The 22,503-nt window shown below is 47.4% G+C and overlaps 1 protein-coding gene across 13 annotated transcripts in view; it reads left to right on the top strand.

Annotated features, from left to right (window-relative positions):
- PRPF40B (pre-mRNA processing factor 40 homolog B) overlaps positions 1–22,503 on the top strand; it is a 380,564-nt gene that overhangs the window by 93,687 nt on the left and 264,374 nt on the right. For 7 of the 13 annotated variants that reach the window (XM_063952768.1, XM_063952773.1, XM_063952769.1 and 4 more), the window contains exons 5-6: positions 18,325–18,358; positions 18,590–18,615. The exons of 1 other annotated variant lie outside the window; for it this stretch is intronic. In XM_063952768.1, coding sequence (XP_063808838.1) covers positions 18,325–18,358; positions 18,590–18,615 — 60 coding nt within the window. Of the gene's footprint in view, positions 1–18,324; positions 18,359–18,589; positions 18,616–19,720; positions 19,803–22,503 lie in introns of those variants that run through there. 5 more of the 13 variants (XM_063952767.1, XM_063952765.1, XM_063952766.1 and 2 more) reach the window with 5 other exon arrangements.

The raw sequence follows: 22,503 nt of genomic DNA, 5'->3' as shown, positions 1-22,503 counted from the left end.
ACCGTGGGTGTTCGAATCGGTCTACGTGTTTCCTCCTCTTCCTCATCACGAAAGTGTTGAGGATCATAAGACGAAGAAGAGTACAGACGATACTCGTTGTCCCAGACTGACCTCGAAGGGCCTGGTACTCGGATCTACAAGAGATGCTCACAGGAGACCCCTGGCCTCTTCCTCTGAGGGAAGACCTGTTGCAGCAGGGGCCCTGTGTATTTCAAGACTTACCGCGGTTACGTTTGACGGCATGGCGGTTGAACGCCGAATCCTAGCAAAAAAGGGGATTCCGGAAGAGGTCATCCCTACTTTAATAAAGGCTAGGAAGGAGGTGATGATAAAACATTATCACCGTATCTGGCGAAAGTATGTGGCTTGGTATCAGACCAAGAAAGCACCTACGGAAGATTTTCATCTGGGTCGTCTTCTCCACTTCCTACAGACAGGAGTGGATATGGGCCTGAAATAAGGCTCGGTTAAGGTACAGATTTCGTCCCTCTCGATTTTCTTTCAGAAGGAATTGGCTTCTCTTCCAGAAGTCCAGACGTTTGTAAAGGGAGTGCTGCACATCCAGCCCCCTTTTGTGCCTCCAGTGGCACCATGGGACCTGAACGTGGTGGTGCAGTTCCTAAAATCACACTGGTTTGAACCGCTTAACAAGGTTGAGTTGAAATTTCTTACCTGGAAGGTGGTCATGTTGTTGGCCTTAGCATCAGCAAGGCGAGTGTCAGAATTGGCAGCTCTCTCACACAAGAGCCCCTACTTAATTTTTCATGTGGATCGAGCTGAATTGAGGACACGTCCGCAATTTTTGCCTAAAGTGGTTTCGTCGTTCCATATGAATCAACCTATTGTGGTGCCTGTGGCTACCGGTGACCTGGAGGATTCCAGATCCCTGGATGTAGTCAGGGCCTTAAAGATTTATGTAGCCAGGACGGCTAGAATTAGGAAAACAGAGGCTCTGTTTGTCCTGTATGCGGCCAATAAGATTGGCACTCCTGCTTCAAAGCAGACTATTGCTTGCTGGATCTGTAATACGATTCAGCAGGCTCACTCTACGGCTGGATTGCCTGTACCAAATTCGGTTAAGGCCCATTCCACTGGGAAGGTGGGCTCTTCTTGGGCGGCTGCCCGAGGCGTCTCCGCTTTACAACTTTGCCGAGCGGCGACTTTGTTGGGATCAAACACTTTTGCTAAATTCTACAAGTTTGATACCCTGGCTGATGAGGACCTAGCGTTTGCTCAGTCGGTGCTGCAGAGTCATACGCACTCTCCCGCCCGATTGGATGCTTTGGTATAAACCCCATGGTCCTTACGGAGTCCCCAGCATCCTCTAGGACGTAAGAGAAAATAAGATTTTAAACCTACCGGTAAATCTATTTCTCCTAGTCCGTAGAGGATGCTGGGCGCCCGTCCCAGTGCGGAAACTCTGCAAGACTTGTATATAGTTGTTGCTTACATAAGGGTTATGTTACAGTTGACATCGGTCTTGGACCGTTACTGTTGTTTTTGTTCATACTGTTAACTGGTTATGTATGTTCCAGGTTACCTGGTATGATTGGTGTGGGCTGGTATGAATCGAGCCCTTGGATTGCTAAATCCTGCCTTGTATTGTCCATCTCCTCTGGGCACAGTTTTCTAACTGAGGTCTGGAGGAGGGGCATAGAGGGAGGAGCAAGTGCACACCCATAGTCAAAGTTCTTTTTAGGTGCCCTATCTCCTGCAGAGCCCTTCTATACCCCATGGTCCTTACGGAGTCCCCAGCATCCTCTACGGACTAGGAGAAATAGATTTACCGGTAGGTTTAAAATCTTATTTCTCTGACGTCCTAGTGGATGCTGGGAACTCCGTAAGGACCATGGGGTATAGACGGGCTCCGCAGGAGACTGGGCACTCTAAAGAAAAGATTAGGTACTATCTGGTGTGCACTGGCTCCTCCCTCTATGCCCCTCCTCCAGACCTAAGTTAGAATCTGTGCCCAGCCAGAGCTGGGTGCTCCTAGTGGGCTCTCCTGAGCTTACTAGTAAAGAAAGTATTTATTAGGTTTTTTATTTTCAGTGAGCTTCTGCTGGCAACAGACTCACTGCTACGTGGGACTAAGGGGAGAAGAAGCAAACCTACCTGCTTGCAGCTAGCTTGTGCTTCTTAGGCTACTGGACACCATTAGCTCCAGAGGGTTCGAACACAGGCACCTGTCCTCGATTGTCCGTTCCCGGAGCCGCGCCGCCGTCCCCCTCGCAGAGCCAGAAGAACAGAAGCTTGAAGACGACGAAATCGGCGGCTGAAGACTCCTGTCTTCATTAAGGTAGCGCACAGCACCGCAGCTGTGCGCCATTGCTCCCAGCACACTTACACACTCCGGTCACTGTAGGGTGCAGGGCGCTGGGGGGGGGGGGGGGGGGGCGCCCTGGGCTGCAATTGAAGTACCTTTTGGCATAAAAATACATATATACAGTCTGGCACTGTATATATGTAAAAACCCCCGCCATTTTTTCACACAGAAAGCGGGACAGAAGCCCGCCACTGAGGGGGCGGGGCGTTCTTCCTCAGCACACCAGCGCCATTTTCTCTTCACAGCTCCGCTGGAAGCAGCTCCCCACCCCTGCAGTATCCAGGTACAAGACAGGTTAAAAAGAGAGGGGGGGGGGGGGGCACATAAATTTAGGCGCAAATAAGACATATAAAGCAGCTATTGGGTAAATCACTTATTATCAGTGAGAATCCCTATGTTATATAGCGCTGTGGTGTGTGCTGGCATACTCTCTCTCTGTCTCCCCAAAGGACTTTGTGGGGTCCTGTCCTCAGTCTGAGCATTCCCTGTGTGTGTGCGGTGTGTCGGTACGGCTGTGTCGACATGTTTGATGAGAAAGGTTACGTGGAGGCGGAGCAAGGGCAGATAAGTGTGGTGTCGCCCCCATTGGGGCCGACACCTGATTGGATGGATATGTGGAAGGTCTTAAATGACAATGTAAACTCCTTACATAAAAGGTTTGATGACGCTGCAGCCTTGGGACAGCCGGGGTCTCAGCCCGCGCCTGCCCAGGCGACTCAAAAACCGTCAGGGGCTCATAAACGCCCTCTATCTCAGATGGTTGACACAGATGTCGACACGGAGTCCGACTCCAGTGTCGACGATGATGAGGCACATTTACAGTCTAAAATGACCAAGGCCATCCGATACATGATTATTGCAATGAAAGATGTATTACACATTTCTGAGATTAACCCTGTTAATACCAAGAGGGTTTATATGTTTGGGGAGAAAAAGCAGCCAGTGACTTTTCCCCCATCTGATGAATTAAATGAATTGTGTGAAGAAGCGTGGAGTTCCCCTGATAAGAAATTAGTGATTTCTAAGAGGTTACTGATGGCGTACCCTTTCCCGCTAACAGACAGGTTACGTTGGGAAACATCCCCTAGAGTGGACAAGGCACTGACACGCTTATCTAAAAAGGTGGACCTGCCGTCTCAGGATACGGCCGCCCTAAAGGAGCCTGCGGATAGAAAGCAGGAAGCTATCCTGAAGTCAGTGTATACACACTCTGGTACTCTACTGAGACCTGCTATTGCTTCAGCCTGGATGTGTAGTGCTGTAGCAGCGTGGACAAATACTCTGTTAGACGACATAGATTCCCTCGACAGAGATACTGTTTTGCTAACCCTGAGCCATATCAAAGACGTCGTCTTATATATGCAGGATGCTCAGAGGGACATTTGCCTGCTGGGCTCTAGAATTAATGCTATGTCCATTTCTGCCAGGAGGGTCTTATGGACTCGGCAATGGACAGGAGATGCTGATTCTAAAAAACACATGGAGGTTTTGCCTTATAAGGGTGAGGAATTGTTTGGGGACGGTCTGTCGGACCTCGTGTCTACAGCGACAGCTGGAAAGTCGACTTTCTTGCCTCAGGTTTCCTCACAGCCTAAGAAAGCACCGTATTATCAAATGCAGTCCTTTCGTTCCCAAAAAGGCAAGAGGGTCAGGGGCGCATCCTTTCTTGCCAGAGGCAGGGGTAGAGGTAAGAAGCTGCACCATGCAGCCAGTTCCCAGGAACAAAAGTCCTCCCCTACTTCCACTAAGTCCACCGCATGACGTTGGGGCTCCACAGGCGGAGCCAGGTGCGGTGGGGGCGCGTCTCCGAAACTTCAGCAACCAGTGGGTTCGCTCACAGGTGGATCTCTGGGCTATACAAATTGTATCTCAGGGATACAAGCTGGAATTCGAAGCGACTCCCCCCCGCCGTTACCTCAAATCAGCCTTGCCAGCTTCCCCCATGGAAAGGGAGGTAGTACTGGCGGCAATTCACAAGCTGTACCTCCAGCAAGTGATTGTCAGGGTCCCCCTCCTTCAACAGGGAAGGGGTTACTATTCCACAATGTTTGTGGTACCGAAACCGGACGGTTCGGTGAGACCCATTCTGAATTTAAAATCCTTGAACACTTATATAAAGAAATTCAAGTTCAAAATGGAATCGCTCAGAGCGGTTATTGCAAGCCTGGAAGAGGAGGATTTTATGGTGTCGCTGGACATCAAAGATGCTTACTTGCATGTCCCCATTTACCCTCCTCACCAGGAGTACCTCAGGTTTGTGGTACAGGACTGTCATTACCAGTTCCAGACGTTGCCGTTTGGCCTGTCCACGGCACCGAGAATATTTACCAAGGTAATGGCCGAAATGATGATACTCCTTCGGCAGAAGGGAGTTATAATTATCCCGTACTTGGACGATCTCCTCATAAAGGCGAGGTCCAGGGAGCAGTTGTTGATCAGCGTAGCACTCTCTCAGGAAGTGTTGCAACAGCACGGCTGGATTCTGAATGTTCCAAAGTCGCAGCTGATTCCTACGACGCGTCTGCTTTTCCTGGGCATGATTCTGGACACAGAACAGAAGAAGGTGTTTCTCCTGGTGGAGAAGGCCCAGGAATTAGCATCTCTGGTCAGGGACCTCCTGAAACCAAAACAGGTATCGGTGCATCACTGCACGCGAGTCCTGGGAAAGATGGTGGCTTCATACGAAGCCATTCCCTTCGGCAGGTTCCATGCGAGGATCTTTCAGTGGGATCTGTTGGACAAGTGGTCCGGATCGCATCTTCAGATGCATCGGCTGATCACCCTGTCCCCAAGGGCCAGGGTGTCTCTTCTGTGGTGGCTGCAGAGTGCTCACCTTCTCGAGGGCCGCAGGTTCGGCATACAGGACTGGGTCCTGGTGACCACGGATGCAAGCCTCCGAGGGTGGGGGGCAGTCACTCAGGGAAGAAACTTCCAAGGGCTGTGGTCAAGTCTGGAGACTTCTCTACACATAAATATACTGGAACTAAGGGCCATTTACAACGAACGCCCTAAGTCAAGCAGAGCCCCTGCTTCGAAACCGGCCAGTACTGATTCAGTCAGACAACATCACGGCGGTCACCCATGTAAACCGCCAGGGCGGCACAAGAAGCAGGATGGCAATGGCGGAAGCCACAAAGATTCTTCGGTGGGCGGAGAATCACGTGCAAGCACTGTCAGCAGTGTTCATTCCGGGAGTGGACAACTGGGAAGCAGACTTCCTCAGCAGATACGACCTCCACCCGGGAGAGCGGGGACTTCATCAAAAAGTCTTCACACAGATCGCAAAGCGATGGGAACTGCCACAGGTGGACATGATGGCGTCCCGCCTCAACAAAAAGCTAAAAAGATATTGCGCCAGGTCAAGGGACCCTCAGGCGATAGCTGTGGACGCCCTAGTGACACCGTGGGTGTACCGGTCGGTATATGTGTTTCCTCCTCTTCCTCTCATACCCAAGGTACTGAGAATAGTAAGAAAGAGAGGAATAAGAACAATACTCATTGTTCCGGATTGGCCAAGAAGGACTTGGTACCCGGAACTGCAAGAAATGCGCACAGAGGACCCATGGCCTCTGCCTCTCAGACAGGACCTGCTGCAACAAGGGCCCTGTCTGTTCCAAGACTTACCGCGGCTGCGTTTGACGGCATGGCGGTTGAACGCCGGATCCTAGCTGAAAAAGGCATTCCGGATGAAGTTATTCCTACGCTGATAAAGGCTAGGAAAGACGTGACAGCAAAGCATTATCACTGTATATGGCGAAAATATGTTGCTTGGTGTGAGGCCAGGAAGGCCCCTACAGAGGAATTCCAGCAGGGTCGATTCCTGCACTTCCTACAGCCAGGGGTGACTATGGGCCTAAAATTGGGGTCCATAAAGGTCCAGATTTCGGCCCTATCCATTTTCTTTCAAAAAGAACTGGCTTCACTGCCTGAGGTTCAGATGTTTGTTAAGGGAGTGCTGCATATTCAGCCCCCTTTTGTGCCACCAGTGGCACCCTGGGATCTTAACGTTGTGTTTCCTGAAATCCCACTGGTTTGAGCCACTTAGGACCGTGGAACTAAAGTATCTCACGTGGAAAGTGGTCATGCTGTTGGCCTTAGCATCGGCTAGGCGTGTGTCGGAATTGGCGGCTTTGTCATGTAAAAGCCCATATCTGATCTTCCATATGGACAGGGCAGAATTGAGGACTCGTCCCCAATTTCTCCCAAAGGTAGTATCATCGTTTCATTTGAACCAACCTATTGTGGTGCCTGCGGCTACTCGGGTCTTGGAGGACTCCAAGTTACTGGACGTAGTCAGGGCTTTGAAAATATATGTTTCCAGAACGGCTGGAGTCAGGAAGACTGACTCGCTGTTTATCCTGCATGCACCCAACAAGCTGGGTGCTCCTGCTTCAAAGCAAACTATTGCGCGCTGGATCTGTAGCACGATTCAGCTAGCTCATTCTGCGGCTGGATTGCCGCATCCAAACTCAGTAAAAGCCCATTCCACAAGGAAGGTGGGCTCTTCTTGGGTGGCTGCCCGAGGGGTCTCGGCTTTACAGCTTTGCCGAGCGGCTACTTGGTCGGGTTCAAACACATTTGCAAAGTTCTACAAGTTTGATACTCTGGCTGAGGAGGACCTTGTGTTTGCTCATTCGGTGCTGCAGAGTCATCCACACTCTCCCGCCCGTTTGGGAGCTTTGGTATAATCCCCATGGTCCTTACGGAGTTCCCAGCATCCACTAGGACGTCAGAGAAAATAAGAATTTACTCACCGGTAATTCTATTTCTCGTAGTCCGTAGTGGATGCTGGGCGCCCGTCCCAAGTGCGGACTTTCTGCAATACGTGTATATAGTTATTGCTTAAATAAGGGTTATTGTTATGAGCCATCCGTTGAGTGAGGCTCAGTTGTTGTTCATACTGTTAACTGGGTAAGGTTATCACAAGTTGTACGGTGTGATTGGTGTGGCTGGTATGAGTCTTACCCTGGATTCAAATTTCCTTTCCTTGTAATGTCAGCTCGTCCGGGCACAGTTTCCCTAACTGAGGTCTGGAGGAGGGGCATAGAGGGAGGAGCCAGTGCACACCAGATAGTACCTAATCTTTTCTTTAGAGTGCCCAGTCTCCTGCGGAGCCCGTCTATTCCCCATGGTCCTTACGGAGTTCCCAGCATCTCCTACGGACTACGAGAAATAGAATTACCGGTGAGTAAATTTTTATTTTTTTCTCCTTTATTTCTCCGATATTGGAATAGACAGGTTTTATAAAAGCAGTAAAAGATTTTAATAAAATATATAAATGACGTGTTTGGCCGTTCTTATTAATAGAGCATTCACGGACAGACCTTGCTTCACCACACAGCACTACCACACAGATTCTATGTAAAGTTATACTTAGAACATTCTAGGTCATTTAGTTGTACTCCTGAAACAACATATTGAAGTTCGTATCTGATGAAGCAGGATACAGCCCACAGAATGCGGCATTTATTTATATTATTTGCAAATCTAACTGCGTTTATGAAACACTGTCTACTCCAATATCAGAGAAATAAATGAGAATTGAACTATTAGCGTGTTGGATTTATATCCAGAAACACATTAATGGTAACTCTGCTGGCACACCTCCACCTAAGAGATACCTATCTTTCTACTAAGATATTGGATATGGCATGATGAATAAAAAGGAGATTTACAGATTCTAAATTGACCAGCAATTGGTGAGTAGACACATTGGGGGTTATTCTGAGTTGATCGCAGCAGCAAGTTTGTTAGCAATTGGGCAAAACCATGTGCAGTGCAGGGGAGGCAGATATAACATGTGCAGAGAGAGTTAGATTTGGGTGGGTTATTTTGTCTCTATTCAGGGTAAATACTGGCTGCTTTATTTTTACACTGCAAATTAGATTGCAGATTGAACACACCACACCCAAATCTAACTCTCTCTGCACATGTTATATCTGCCTCCCCTGCAGTGCACATGGGGGGTCATTCCGAGTTGTTCGCTCGGTAAAAATCTTCGCATCGCAGCGATTTTCCGCTTAGTGCGCATGCGCAATGTCCGCACTGCGACTGCGCCAAGTAAATTTGCTATGCAGTTAGGATTTTTACTCACGGCTTTTTCATCGTTCTGGCGATCGTAATGTGATTGACAGGAAATAAGTGTTACTGGGCGGAAACAGGCCGTTTTATGGGCGTGTGGGAAAAAACGCTACCGTTTCCGGAAAAAACGCAGGAGTGGCCGGAGAAACGGGGGAGTGTCTGGGCGAACGCTGGGTGTGTTTGTGACGTCAAACCAGGAACGACAAGCACTGAACTGATCGCAGATGCCGAGTAAGTCAGAAGCTACTCAGAAACTGCTACGAGGTGTGTAATCGCAATATTGCGAATACATCGTTCGCAATTTTAAGATGCTAAGATTCACTCCCAGTAGGCGGCGGCTTAGCATGAGCAAATCTGCTAAAATCCGCTTGCGAGCGAACAACTCGGAATGACCCCCATGGTTTTGCCCAACTGCTAACAAAATTCCTGCTGCGATCAACTTGGAATTACCCCCATTGTCCAGAGACCTATATTTTACTCATAAATCATAAAGATAATAGTTAGTTAAGCTGCTAGTAAAGGTATGTTGCTTGCATTTCTTACATTACAAAGATTATTTATGGATTTTACAACTAAGTTAGCTTTCCACTGATGTACACTGTGTCTGAGCCTCCAAGAGCTCTACAGCGTTACATGGGTATCTGTATGTGTCATTTATCTTCCAAGGGGCCTTTTATGTGGGGTCCCTTCTAATATGGCCATGTGGAGAGGGTTATTTAGGATGGATTGCATAAGCGAACCCCTGCGCAGTTTCCCAATTATCGGGAAACTGTGCACGATTGAGATCGCCTCTGCCTGACTTACAGGCAGAGGTGTTCAAGGTGGGGGCATGTGACCTCCATTTTCCAAAAGTGGCGTGGCCAAGTACTGCGTCGTGACATGCAGTTTCCTTGGTCTCGCAAGCCAACCGATGGTTGTGATGTTTAATCCCAGGCTATGACGTGGTCGAAGTGCTGCGATCGCAAATGCAGCAAGGAGGTGTGTAAACACCTCCTACTGCATTTGCATTGTTATGGATTGCATTTGAAAAGCTGCTGCAAGCAGCTTTGCAGTTGCAGGCCATGCTGAATGAGAGCCGGAGTTCAAAAATGTGTGCTTGCTGTGTGTTGCCATATGTCAGCTTAAAATGCAATTGTGGCGGCGCATCCATTTTAAAAAAAAATTATATTATTATAATTGTTGTTATTATTATTTCTCTGACGTCCTAGTGGATGCTGGGAACTCCGTAAGGACCATGGGGAATAGCGGGCTCCGCAGGAGACTGGGCACTCTAAAAGAAAGATTAGGTACTATCTGGTGTGCACTGGCTCCTCCCTCTATGCCCCTCCTCCAGACCTCAGTTAGAATCTGTGCCCGGCCCGAGCTGGTTGCACACTAGGGGCTCTCCTGAGCTCCTAGAAAAGAAAGTATTTGTTAGGTTTTTTATTTTCAGTGAGATCTGCTGGCAACAGACTCACTGCTACGAGGGACTAAGGGGAGAAGAAGCGAACCTACCTGCTTGCAGCTAGCTTGGGCTTCTTAGGCTACTGGACACCATTAGCTCCAGAGGGATCGAACACAGGCCCAGCCTCAGTCGTCTGGTCCCGGAGCCGCGCCGCCGTCCCCCTTACAGAGCCAGAAGCAAGAAGAACGTCCTGGAAATCGGCGGCTGAAGACTTCGGTCTTCATTAAGGTAGCGCACAGCACTGCAGCTGTGCGCCATTGCTCCCTATGCACACCACATACTCTGGTCACTGATGGGTGCAGGACGCTGGGGGGGGGGCGCCCTGGGCTGCAATTAGAGTACCTTAACTTTGGCAAACAACACATAATATAGCCTAATAAGCTATATATGTGTAAAAATCCCCTGCCATAATACAATTATAAGAGCGGGAGAAGTCCGCCGAAAAAGGGGCGGGGCTATCTCCCTCAGCACACTGGCGCCATTTTCTCTTCACAGTGCAGCTGGAAGACAGCTTCCCAGGCTCTCCCCTGCAGTTTCCAGGCTCAAAGGGTTAAAAAGAGAGGGGGGGCACTAAATTTAGGCGAAAACTGTATATAAAAAGCAGCTATAGGGATAAATCACTTTCTATTAGTGTAAATCCCTGATTAAATAGCGCTGTGGTGTGTGCTGGCATACTCTCTCTCTGTCTCCCCAAAGGACTTTGTGGGGTCCTGTCCTCAGTCAGAGCACTCCCTGTGTGTGTGCGGTGTGTCGGTACGGCTGTGTCGACTTGTTTGATGAGGAGGCTTATGTGGAGGCAGAGCAGGTGCCGATAAATGTGATGTCACCCCCTGCGGGGCCGACACCAGAGTGGGTGGATATGTGGAAGGTATTAACCGACAGTGTCAACTCCTTACATAAAAGGCTGGATGACGTAACAGCCATGGGACAGCCGGCTTCTCAGCCCCCGCCTGCCCAGGCGTCTCAAAGGCCATCAGGGGCTCAAAAACAGCCGCTACCTCAGATGGCAGACACAGATGTCGACACGGAGTCTGACTCCAGTGTCGACGAGGTTGAGACATATACACAATCCACTAGGGGCATCCGTTGCATGATTTCGGCAATGAAAAATGTGTTACACATTTCTGACATTAACCCAAGTACCACTAAAAAGGGGTTTTATGTTTGGGGAGAAAAAGCAGCCAGTGTTTTGTTCCCCCATCAGATGAATTGAATGAAGTGTGTGAAGAAGCGTGGGTTTCCCCCGATAAGAAACTGGTAATTTCTAAAAAGTTACTGATGGCGTACCCTTTCCCGCCAGAGGATAGGTCACGTTGGGAGATATCCCCCAGGGTGGATAAGGCGCTCACACGTTTGTCAAAAAAGGTGGCACTGCCGTCTCAGGATACGGCCACCTTGAAGGAGCCTGCTGATAGAAAGCAGGAGGAAATCCTGAAGTCTGTATATACACACTCAGGTACTATACTGAGACCTGCAATTGCCTCAGCATGGAGGTGTAGTACTGCTGCAGCGTGGTCTGATACCCTGTCAGATAATAGTGTTACCCTCGACAGGGATACTATTTTGCTAACCATAGAGCATATTAAAGACGTCGTCTTATATATGAGGGATGCACAGAGGGATATTTGCCGGCTGGCATCCAGAATTAATGCAATGTCCATTTCTGCCAGGAGGGTATTATGGACCGGGCAGTGGACAGGTGATGCTGATTCTAAAAGGCACATGGAGATTCTGCCTTATAAGGGTGAGGAATTGTTTGGGGATGGTCTCTCGGACCTCGTATCCACAGCAACAGCTGGGAAGTCAAAATTTTTACCTCAGGTTCCCTCACAGCCTAAGAAAGCACCGTATTATCAGGTACAGTCCTTTCGGCCTCAGAAAAGCAAGCGGGTCAAAGGCGCTTTCTTTCTGCCAGAGGCAAGGGAAGAAGGAAAAAGGCTGCACCAGACAGCCAGTTCCCAGGATCAAAAATCTTTCCCCGCTTCCTCTAAGTCCACCGCATGACGCTGGGGCTCCACAGGCTAAGCCAGGTGCGGTGGGGGCGCGTCTCCGGAACTTCAGCGACCAGTGGGCTCGCTCACAGATGGATCCCTGGGTTCTGCAAGTAGTATCACAGGGATACAAGCTGGAGTTCGAGGCGACTCCCCCTCGCCGTTACCTCAAATCAGCCTTGCCTGCTGCCCTCAGAGAAAGAGAGGTAGTACTGGCGGCAATTCACAAGCTGTATCTTCAGCAGGTGATAATCAAGGTACCCCTCCTTCAACAGGGACGGGGTTACTATTCCACAATGTTGTGGTACCGAAACCAGACGGTTCGGTGAGACCCATTCTAAATTTAAAATCCTTGAACAGTTATATAAAAATGTTCAAGTTCAAAGTACCTCAAGGGTGTGGTACAGGACTGTCATTACCAATTCCAGACGTTGCCGTCTGGTCTGTCCACGGCACCGTGGGTATTTACCAAGGTAATGGCCGAAATGATGATGCTCCTCCGAAAGAAGGGAGTCATGATTATTCCGTACTTGGACGATCTCCTTATAAAGGCGAGGTCCAAAGAGCAGTTGCTAGTCGGCATGGCACTATCTCAGGAAGTGCTGCATCAGCACGGCTGGATTCTGAATATCCCAAAGTCGCAGCTGATTCCTGCGACGCGTCTGCTGTTCTTGGGCATGATTCTGGACACAGAACAGAAGAAGATATTTCTTCCGGAGGAGAAGGCCCAGGAATTATCATCTCTGGTCAGGGTCTTCCTGAAACCAAAGCAGGTGTTGGTGCATCACTGCACGCGAGTCCTGGGAAAGATGGTAGCTTCTTACGAAGCAAGTCCCTTCGGCAGATTCCATGCAAGGATCTTCCAGTGGGATCTGTTGGACAAGTGGTCCGGATCGCATCTCCAGATGCATCGGTTAATCACCCTGTCCCCGAGGGCCAGGGTGTCTCTGCTGTGGTGGCTGCAGAGTGCTCATCTGCTCGAAGGCCGCAGATTCGGCATACAGGACTGGGTCCTGGTGACCACGGATGCAAGCCTCCGAGGTTGGGGGGCAGTCACCCAGGGAAGAAACTTCCAAGGACAATGGTCAAGTCAGGAAACTTCCCTACACTTAAATATTCTGGAACTAAGGGACATTTACAACGCCCTGAGTCAAGCAGAACCCCTGCTTAAAAACCAACCGGTTCTGATTCAGTCAGACAACATCACAGCGGTCGCCCATGTAAACCGCCAGGGCGGCACAAGAAGCAGGGTGGCAATGGCAGAAGCCACAAGGATTCTTTGATGGCGGAGAATCACGTAATAGCACTGTCAGCAGTGTTCATTCCGGGAGTGGACAACTGGGAAGCAGATTTCCTCAGCAGGCACGACCTCCACCCGGGAGAGTGGGGACTTCATCCAGAAGTCTTCCAGCTGATTGTGAACCGTTGGGAACGGCCACAGGTGGACATGATGGCGTCCCGCCTCAACAAAAAGCTAAAAAGATATTGCGCCAGGTCAAGGGACCCTCAGGCGATAGTTGTGGACGCTCTAGTGACACCGTGGGTGTACCAGTCGGTTTATGTGTTCCCTCCTCTTCCTCTCATACCCAAGGTACTGAGAATAATAAGAAGGAGAGGAGTAAGAACTATACTCATTGTTCCGGAATAGCCAAGAAGAGCTTGGTACCCAGAACTTCAAGAAATGATCTCAGAGGACCCTTGGCCTCTGCCGCTCAGACAGGACCTGCTACTGCAGGGGCCCTGTCTGTTCCAAGACTTACCGCGGCTGCGTTTGACGGCATGGCGGTTGAACACCGGATCCTAAAGGAAAAGGGCATTCCGGAGGAAGTCATTCCTACGCTGATTAAAGCTAGGAAGGATGTGACCGCAAAACATTATCACCGCATATGGCGGAAATATGTTGCTTGGTGTGAGGCCTGGAAGGCCCCAACGGAGGAATTTCAGCTGGGTCGATTTCTGCACTTCCTACAGTCAGGGGTGACTATGGGCCTCAAATTGGGTTCCATTAAGGTCCAGATTTTGGCTCTGTCGATTTTCTTCCAAAAACGAACTGGCTTCACTGCCTGAAGTTCAGACTTTTGTTAAAGGAGTGCTGCATATTCAGCCCCCTTTTGTGCCTCCAGTGGCACCTTGGGATCTCAACGTGGTGTTGGATTTCCTAAAGTCGCATTGGTTGAGCCACTTAAAACCGTGGAGCAAAAATACTTCACGCGGAAAGTGGTCATGCTGTTGGCCTTAGCATCGGCTAGGCGTGTGTCGGAATTGGCGGCTTTGTCATGTAAAAGCCCATATCTGATCTTCCATATGGACAGGGCAGAATTGAGGACTCGTCCCCAATTTCTCCCAAAGGTAGTATCATCGTTTCATTTGAACAAACCTATTGTGGTGCCTGCGGCTACTCGGGTCTTGGAGGACTCCAAGTTGCTGGACGTAGTCAGGGCCCTGAAAATATATGTTTCCAGAATGGCTGGAGTCAGGAAGACTGACTCGCTGTTTATCCTGCATGCACCCAACAAGCTGGGTGCTCCTGCTTCAAAGCAAACTATTGCGCGCTGGATCTGTAGCACGATTCAGCTAGCTCATTCTGCAAAATTCTACAAGTTTGATACCCTGGCTGAGGAGGACCTTGAGTTTGCTCATTCGGTGCTGCAGAGTCATCCGCACTCTCCCGCCCGTTTGGGAGCTTTGGTATAATCCCCATGGTCCTTACGGAGTTCCCAGCATCCACTAGGACGTCAGAGAAAATAAGAATTTACTCACCGGTAATTCTATTTCTCGTAGTCCGTAGTGGATGCTGGGCGCCCATTCCAAGTGCGGATTGTCTGCAATACTTGTATATAGTTATTGCCTAACTAAAGGGTTATTGTTATGAGCCATCTTTTCGTGAGGCTCAGTTGTTATTCATACTGTTAACTGGGTATAGTATCACGAGTTGTACGGTGTGATTGGTGTGGCTGGTATGAGTCTTACCCGGGATTCCAAATCCTTTCCTTATTGTGTCAGCTCTTCCGGGCACAGTTTCCCTAACTGAGGTCTGGAGGAGGGGCATAGAGGGAGGAGCCAGTGCACACCAGATAGTACCTAATCTTTCTTTTAGAGTGCCCAGTCCCTGCGGAGCCCGCTATTCCCCATGGTCCTTACGGAGTGCCCAGCATCTACTACGGACTAGGAGAAATAGAATTACCGGTGAGTTAATTCTTATTTTTGTTTTCTTTGCTAAAAAGCAAAAGCGGACTGTTGTCGTTTGTTTGATCTGTCTTTCTGGATTTTTGCATCCATTAAACTCTACCCACCAGTTTGCAGACCATACTTTAGTTTATTAGCCCACACTGGAATATATAACACAACCTATCTTGCACGTATCTACACAACTTGTTTTATTCATTCTGTATTTAAAAAGTTCCCCCTTTTTTCAATTGCTGATGTCTATCACAAAGCACAACAGAAGGATTTGCTGGGATTACCAGCAGTCGCCTGTTCTTTACTCCATAGTCTACATAGCAAGTATCTATTGCAGAGGTTCCCAAACTGTGTGCCGTGGCTCCCTGGGGTGCCTCGGGACACTTGCAGGGGTGCCCTGGGTTGGTGGTCCAGGACCAATTCAAATTATTCATGGTCAATATAATAGGCAAAACCAGTGCTGGTGGCTGCCATTCATAAAATATGTGGCCAAACAGAAGCAAATCTTGTCCCTCACCACACAACTGACCCTAAGGATGACATATAAACGCAATCTACTTAATGTAATATTTCTTTCCAAATTTCTCAATAAGAAATTTTTGGCCTAAGGGTGCCGTGAAAAAAATTCTGATATTCTAGGGCGCCGTGATTCAAAAAAGTTTGGAAACCACTGATCTATTTCATACTCAACATTAAAGGCTAATCAGAATCAGAATCAGCTATATTGGCCAGGTGGACTCATGTACACTAGGAATTTTTTGTGGTACAATGCATTGCCAAGCAGCAACATGATGGGGGAATACATAGCATAAAAAAGGGAAAAATGTAGCATACATTACCAACATACGTAAGAGTTCATACTGCACATTGCAACTATATGATAGACTCGACATATTATACATGTAAAGCTAAAAATGAGGCAGCCATCCGCGGTGCCAACTTGAACTCAAACAGTGCACATAGGGGGTAATTCCAAGTTGATCGCAGCAGGAATTTTTTTAGCAGTTGGGCAAAACTATGTGCACTGCAGGGGAGGCAGATATAACATGTGCAGAGAGAGTTAGATTTGGGTATGGTGTGTTCAATCTACAATCTAATTTGCAGTGTAAAAATAAAGCAGCCAGTATTTACCCTGCACAGAAATAAAATAACCCACCCAAATCTAACTCTTTCTGCACATGTTATATCTGCCTCCCCTGCAGTGCACATGGTTTTGCCCAACTGCTAAAAAATTTCCTGCTGCGATCAACTTGGAATTACCCCCATAATACAGAAGATTTAAGTAATACATCAAAAGATAAATCACACAGACATATAAAAAACCTAGAGCACACAGAAAGCACTGCATGATTGGTGTAGGCATTTTGGGTAATAACCTCTAAGGGTTGTGTATTCCACCCTCACAAGGTACCAGGTGCGACAGCCATCTTAGGCGTACTGCGTAGGATTACCCAAGGTGGAATAGTCCACCCCTAGAAGAGATAACACAAAATGGGGAGATTGCAGAGTCCTAAAGTTCAGATTAGGTTTCCAACAAAACCATCAGGTCCATTTATTTTTCACCCCATCCTCAAGCGCACCAGATAAGGCAGCCATGTTGGGCGCACTACGAAGGTTACACAGTGAGAGACGAGCCATACAAGGGCCAAATACTTGTATGGGAAAACTGACACATGTGTAGGAGTATGCTATACCCTGCATGGAAAGATCCAAATGAAGCACACCCTACCTACGGAGTAACCATCCGAGGCAGCCATCTGGGGTGCACTGTGTAGGTTGCTGCTGGCAGGGTGTGCAACCAATGGAGGTAAACATTACAAGAATAGCACACTACGCTGTAAGAAGAAAAAGAAGAGAAAAACACATTTGCGGGAAAACTGTACGAACATTATTTTGCGAAAATTATAAATTTCCTGGTCTTATGAGAGCAGTGCAGGTGGGTGTGAGAATGTGGGGAGCACACTAATGTCCAATGCAAATGACCCAGCATAGTCTCGTCCTGGGGCGCACGCACTTCAGTTCCCTGCTCAGCTTGAGGGGTAGGCCCGGGGGCAGTCATGATGGGTACAGAGGAGTAGTAGGCATTGTTCATGGTGTTCTCATGGCAGAGGTGAGGAGAAGCCACATAGTGGTCCTGAGTTGCAGTGGCTAATTGTTGCTTTACTTTTACTTACAATCAACCATTTGCTCCCAAACACTGCATAACGGACAAAAACAGTTGTTCATACAAGTTGGTTAAATTTGCATTCAACCAATTTGTCTGAATGACAGGTTTTGTTTGTTTTCCAGTGTGTGGGAGCAAATGGTCGATTGTCATTTGCTCTCATCCATTACCAGATTTTCATTCCAACCATCCAGATCTGGCAGTTAATCTGCCAGATAATTGCATAGTGTGTACCTAGTTTTAAACTATCAGAGCAGGAGAGATTATTTTATGTTCTGACTGGTAAATGCATGGTGGGAGTCTGCCGAATCGCTGTATCTGCCAAGCACCAATAAACAAATATTTCTATTTCACCTTATTCCACCCAAAGCTTACTTTTAATTTTAAGTGGAGTTTGATTTTAACAGTAGAGATATATAATTCACTCAAATTATGTGATAGGAACAATTTTAAATAGAGTGTATTGTATCGGCATATATGCAGAATCAGCTAGATTACCATTTTACTCAGGTGAGAGTTACAGTATTCTATTAAGGAAAACAATTTATAACAACTGTTATACACTATTATATATATTGTTCATAATCCTTTTATCTTTATATGCTGGGGTATTTTCTTTTAATGATTGATGTGACTGAAAGACTCCTATTATTGGATAATGATTCCACTGTGTTTCTTATACATTCTTCACTTTGTCTCTTCATATTGGATAACGTGTATACTTCCCCCTTCCCCCAACATTTTATATGAAGTTTGTGAGTAGTATTATACTTTGCAAATTACAGATGGGTCCACTTTTATCTTCACCTTTAATAGTATTAACTGAGACTGGCCAGTCGGCCTTAATCCCCTGCTGTGTTGTTCTCTGTATTGTATTGCAGCTGAGAACAATAGATGAAGGGTTTATGCTAATAAGTCATGTTGTGCCTAGGCGCAGAAAACTAGTCAAGATATCCATGGACCCATCTGTATGTGAGCAAGCATATAGTGCTTGATTGTCCATTACTTGTTTCTCATTTAAATGAAGGTGATCTCAACAGAGTGATACATTGAGCACCCAAACCGTATGTCTAAAGTAGTCTGTGGCTTCTCTTACTGACAAGTCCTGAGTGCACGAATAATGCTTCAATTTTTCTCTTAGCAGGCGACTGCTCCAGGAGCAGAGTCTGTGAGCTGTGAGTATACTGTTGTGGTGAGAGGGAAGGAGGGCCATAGGGGAGACAGGGATCCCTGTAGTGTAGTACACTGTTATTATTTCACTATTTGTTATTCTGTTTAACCTTTTGCAACTTACATATTAAGATACCTTACTGCTTTGATTTCCCTTCCTTTGGAAGATTTGCATTATAAACCCCGAAATGCTTATTTTTTTATTTTTTTTCCTTATGTGTTTTAATTATTTTCAGCAGCAGTGACTCAGCCAGTTCCTAACGTGAGTAGCTCCAACATTTACTATACCCCAATTGTTTCTGCTTTGTAACCTGTATTCGGAATGATAAAATGTTGCCCAATCCAAATGGTCTCTGACGTTTATTAATGACTAGCGTAAAATATAATCAGTTAATGTAAATGGTTAAATTCTTCAAATTCAGATGGCAGACATGCCTATAAATGTCTCTTAAGGAGCCTACACACTGTGCAATGGTAGCGATATTATCGACCATCGATATTACCGATGGTCGATATTTTCGCCAACGATTTATAGCCTACACACTAGACGATATCGATGGCCAGTTTGAACGATATGAGAGTACAGACATCGATATTGTCCAAATTGACTGGCATGTTTTAACGATGATTATTCAACGATTAGCGATTGCGGGCACGCTCATCGTTGTAGCATACACACTGAAAGATATGAACGAGTTTTCGTTCATTTATGAACGATATCGTTCATATCTTTCAAGATATCACCCAGTGTGTAGGGCCCTTAAGACAAATGGAATCACTGTGACTACTATTCCTTCACACCTGACATTCTGGTCTTTCTAATGTCTTGTGAAAAGAAAACAAACCATTTTTACATATAATGGCATAATGACAATCTCCTGTCCTCACAGAGTCCTAAAATCTAACAGATGCAAATGGCATGTGACAGGTTTTAGATGTCAGATTTTATTGGACAAGAAAAAGACAATATGAAAAAGCTATGTGTGAAATAATAAGTAGATCCCATAGTTCAGTAACTTTTAGGATCACCTTTATAAGCCTCAACTCGCAGTAATAATTATTTTGTTGAGTTAATCAGTCTTCTGATATGTGATGTTATATTGATGCTTACAGTTTAGTGGTGTTTAGAACCACTATTAAGGTTCTGCCATAGCATCTCCTTGTGTTTCAGATCTACATTTTGGCCATTCCAAAGCTTTTATTATTTTATTCGGCAAACATTCAATTGTAGATTTCCTGGTGTGCTTAGGATCATTGTACTATTGCATGACCCAACATTAAGTTGTCGGACATGAAGTTGACTGTCCTCTAAAATACATAGGTATGAAACTAAATGGATAAAGTGGACAAAGTCGATTGCAAGACTGCCCTTTCCTTTGGGAGCTCCACTGTGCTCAGTTCCATTTTCTTTTCTGATTGTGCAAACCCTTGCCATACTTTACTAAAAAGGTAATTTTGCTGACCATTCTTCCATGAAATCCATACTTGTTCTGATAGTAAACTTATGAATTGTTTTAGGTACATAGGCAATTGTGTTAATTTTCTGGATATTTTAGTAGTCTTTGTAACTGTACAGTAATTGACTTCAAATTGTTTGTATATGGCCTTGTAACTCTATTTGTAGACTGATGAGTAACAAAATGTAGTGCCTTAGTGAATTCTCCTTAGCCCGTGGACTACTGGAGTATGTGTTGTGGTATGTCTCTCCCTATGTTGTATTAGGTTGGGTTTGGGTGACCGGTATTTGGGATCCCGGTGGTCACCATACCGACCCCGGGATCCCGGTCTCCAGATTGCCGTGGGGGAGGGGGCGAGCGCAACGAAGCCTCTTGAGGGCTCGCTGCGCTTGCCACAGGTTCTATTCCCACTCTATGGGTGTCGTGGACACTCACGAGTGGGAATTGTACCGGTTAGTTGTTAGGGGGGAGTTAAGAAGGAGGGAAATGATGAGGGCATGCTTGAGAATTTTTTTTTATAGCTTCCAGGGTGAGGAACAGCCAGATTCTGGAAATACTGTGGAGATGGCAGGATTGTGAAGGAGAGTGGATGTGGGTAGAGAAGGAAAAGGGCAATGAGTCAAGAGTGACACCTTGACATCGAACTTGGGGAATCGAGGAGATTACAAAATTGGAGAGCAAAGCAAACATAGCAAGTAACTTCGCAGCTGGACAAGCCATGCTGCAATGCAAGGGCTGCAAGTACATTTTGTTATCATGCAGGGTATATACTGGCTAATTTTGCATGTAGACACAATTTTTTTATGTCCAATGTCATTTATATTTGAATTTGGAAACATTCCTCTGATATTTTAATCTCTCTGCACATTTAAATCTGCCACACCTTTATTGCAACATGGTTTCTCTAACGTCCTAGTGAATGCTGGGGACTCCGTAAGGACCATGGGGAATAGACGGGTTCCGCAGGAGACTGGGCACTCTAAAGAAAGATTAGGTACTATCTGGTGTGCACTGGCTCCTCCCTCTATGCCCCTCCTCCAGACCTCAGTTAGAATCTGTGCCCGGCCAGAGCTGGGTGCTCCTAGTGGGCTCTCCTGAGCCTGCTAGTAAAAGAAAGTATTTGTTAGGTTTTTTATTTTCAGTGAGCTTCTGCTGGCAACAGACTCACTGCTACGAGGGACTGAGGGGAGAGAAGCAAACCTACCTGTCTACAGCTAGGTTGCGCTTCTTAGGCTACTGGACACCATTAGCTCCAGAGGGTTCGAACACAGGCATCTGTCCTCGATCGTCCGTTCCCGGAGCCGCGCCGACGTCCCCCTCGCAGAGCCAGAAGAACAAAAGCTTGAAGACGGCGAAAACGGCGGCTGAAGACTCCTGTCTTCATTTAAGGTAGCGCACAGCACCGCAGCTGTGCGCCATTGCTCCCAGCACACTTTCACACTCCGGTCACTGTAGGGTGCAGGTCGCTGGGGGGGGGGGGGGGCGCCCTGGGCAGCAATTGAAGTACCTTTTTGGCATAACATACATATATACAGTCAGGCACTGTATATATGTAAAAACCCCCGCCATTTTTTTGGGACAGAAGCCCGCCGCTGAGGGGGCGGGGCCTTCTTCCTCAGCACACCAGCGCCATTTTCTCTTCACAGCTCCGCTGGAAGGACGCTCCCCAGGCTCTCCCCTGCAGTATCCAGGTACAAGAAGGGTAAAAAAGAGAGGGGGGGCACATAAATTTAGGCGCAAAAGACATAAAATCGGCAGCTATTGGGTAATCACTTATTATAGTGAATATCCCTGGGTTATATAGCGCTGTGGTGTGTGCTGGCATACTCTCTCTCTGTCTCCCCAAAGGCCTTTGTGGGGTCCTGTCCTCAGTCAGAGCATTCCCTGTGTGTGTGCTGTGTGTCGGTACGGCTGTGTCGACATGTTTGATGAGGGTTACGTGGAGGCGGAGCAAGTGCGGATAAATGTGGTGTCGCCGCCGTCGGGGCCGACACCTGATTGGATGGATATGTGGAAGGTCTTAAATGATAATGTAAGCTCCTTGCATAAAAGGTTTGATGATGCTGCAGCCTTGGGAAAGCCGGGGTCTCAACCCGGGCCTGCCCAGGCGACTCAGAGGCCGTCAGGGTCTCATAAACGCCCACTATCTCAGATGGTTGACACAGATGCCGACACGGAGTCCGACTCCAGTGTCGACGATGATGAGGCACAATTACAGCCTAAGATGACCAAGGCCATCCGCTACATGATTATTGCAATGAAAGATGTATTGCACATTTCAGAGGTTAACCCTGTCCCTGACAAGAGGGTGTATATGTTTGGGGAGAAAAAGCAGGCAGTGACTTTTCCCCCGTCACATGAATTAAATGAGTTATGTGAAGAAGCGTGGAGTTCCCCTGATAAGAAAGTGGTGATTTCCAAAAAATTACTGCTGGCGTACCCTTTCCCGCCAACGGACAGGTTACGTTGGGAATCCTCCCCTAGGGTAGACAAGGCGCTGACACGCTTATCTAAGAAGGTGGCCCTGCCGTCTCAGGATACGGCCGCCCTAAAGGATCCTGCGGATAGGAAGCAGGAAGCTATCTTGAAGTCAGTGTATACACACTCTGGTACTCTACTGAGACCAGCTATTGCTTCAGCCTGGATGTGTAGCGCTGTAGCAGCATGGACAGATACTCTGTCAGAGGACATAG

Source organism: Pseudophryne corroboree, chromosome 2, assembly GCF_028390025.1.
Source record: "Pseudophryne corroboree isolate aPseCor3 chromosome 2, aPseCor3.hap2, whole genome shotgun sequence".
NCBI lineage: Eukaryota > Metazoa > Chordata > Amphibia > Anura > Myobatrachidae > Pseudophryne > Pseudophryne corroboree.
The sequence above is the reverse complement of the archived record's forward strand: the minus strand, read 5'-3'. Positions and strand labels throughout refer to the sequence as shown.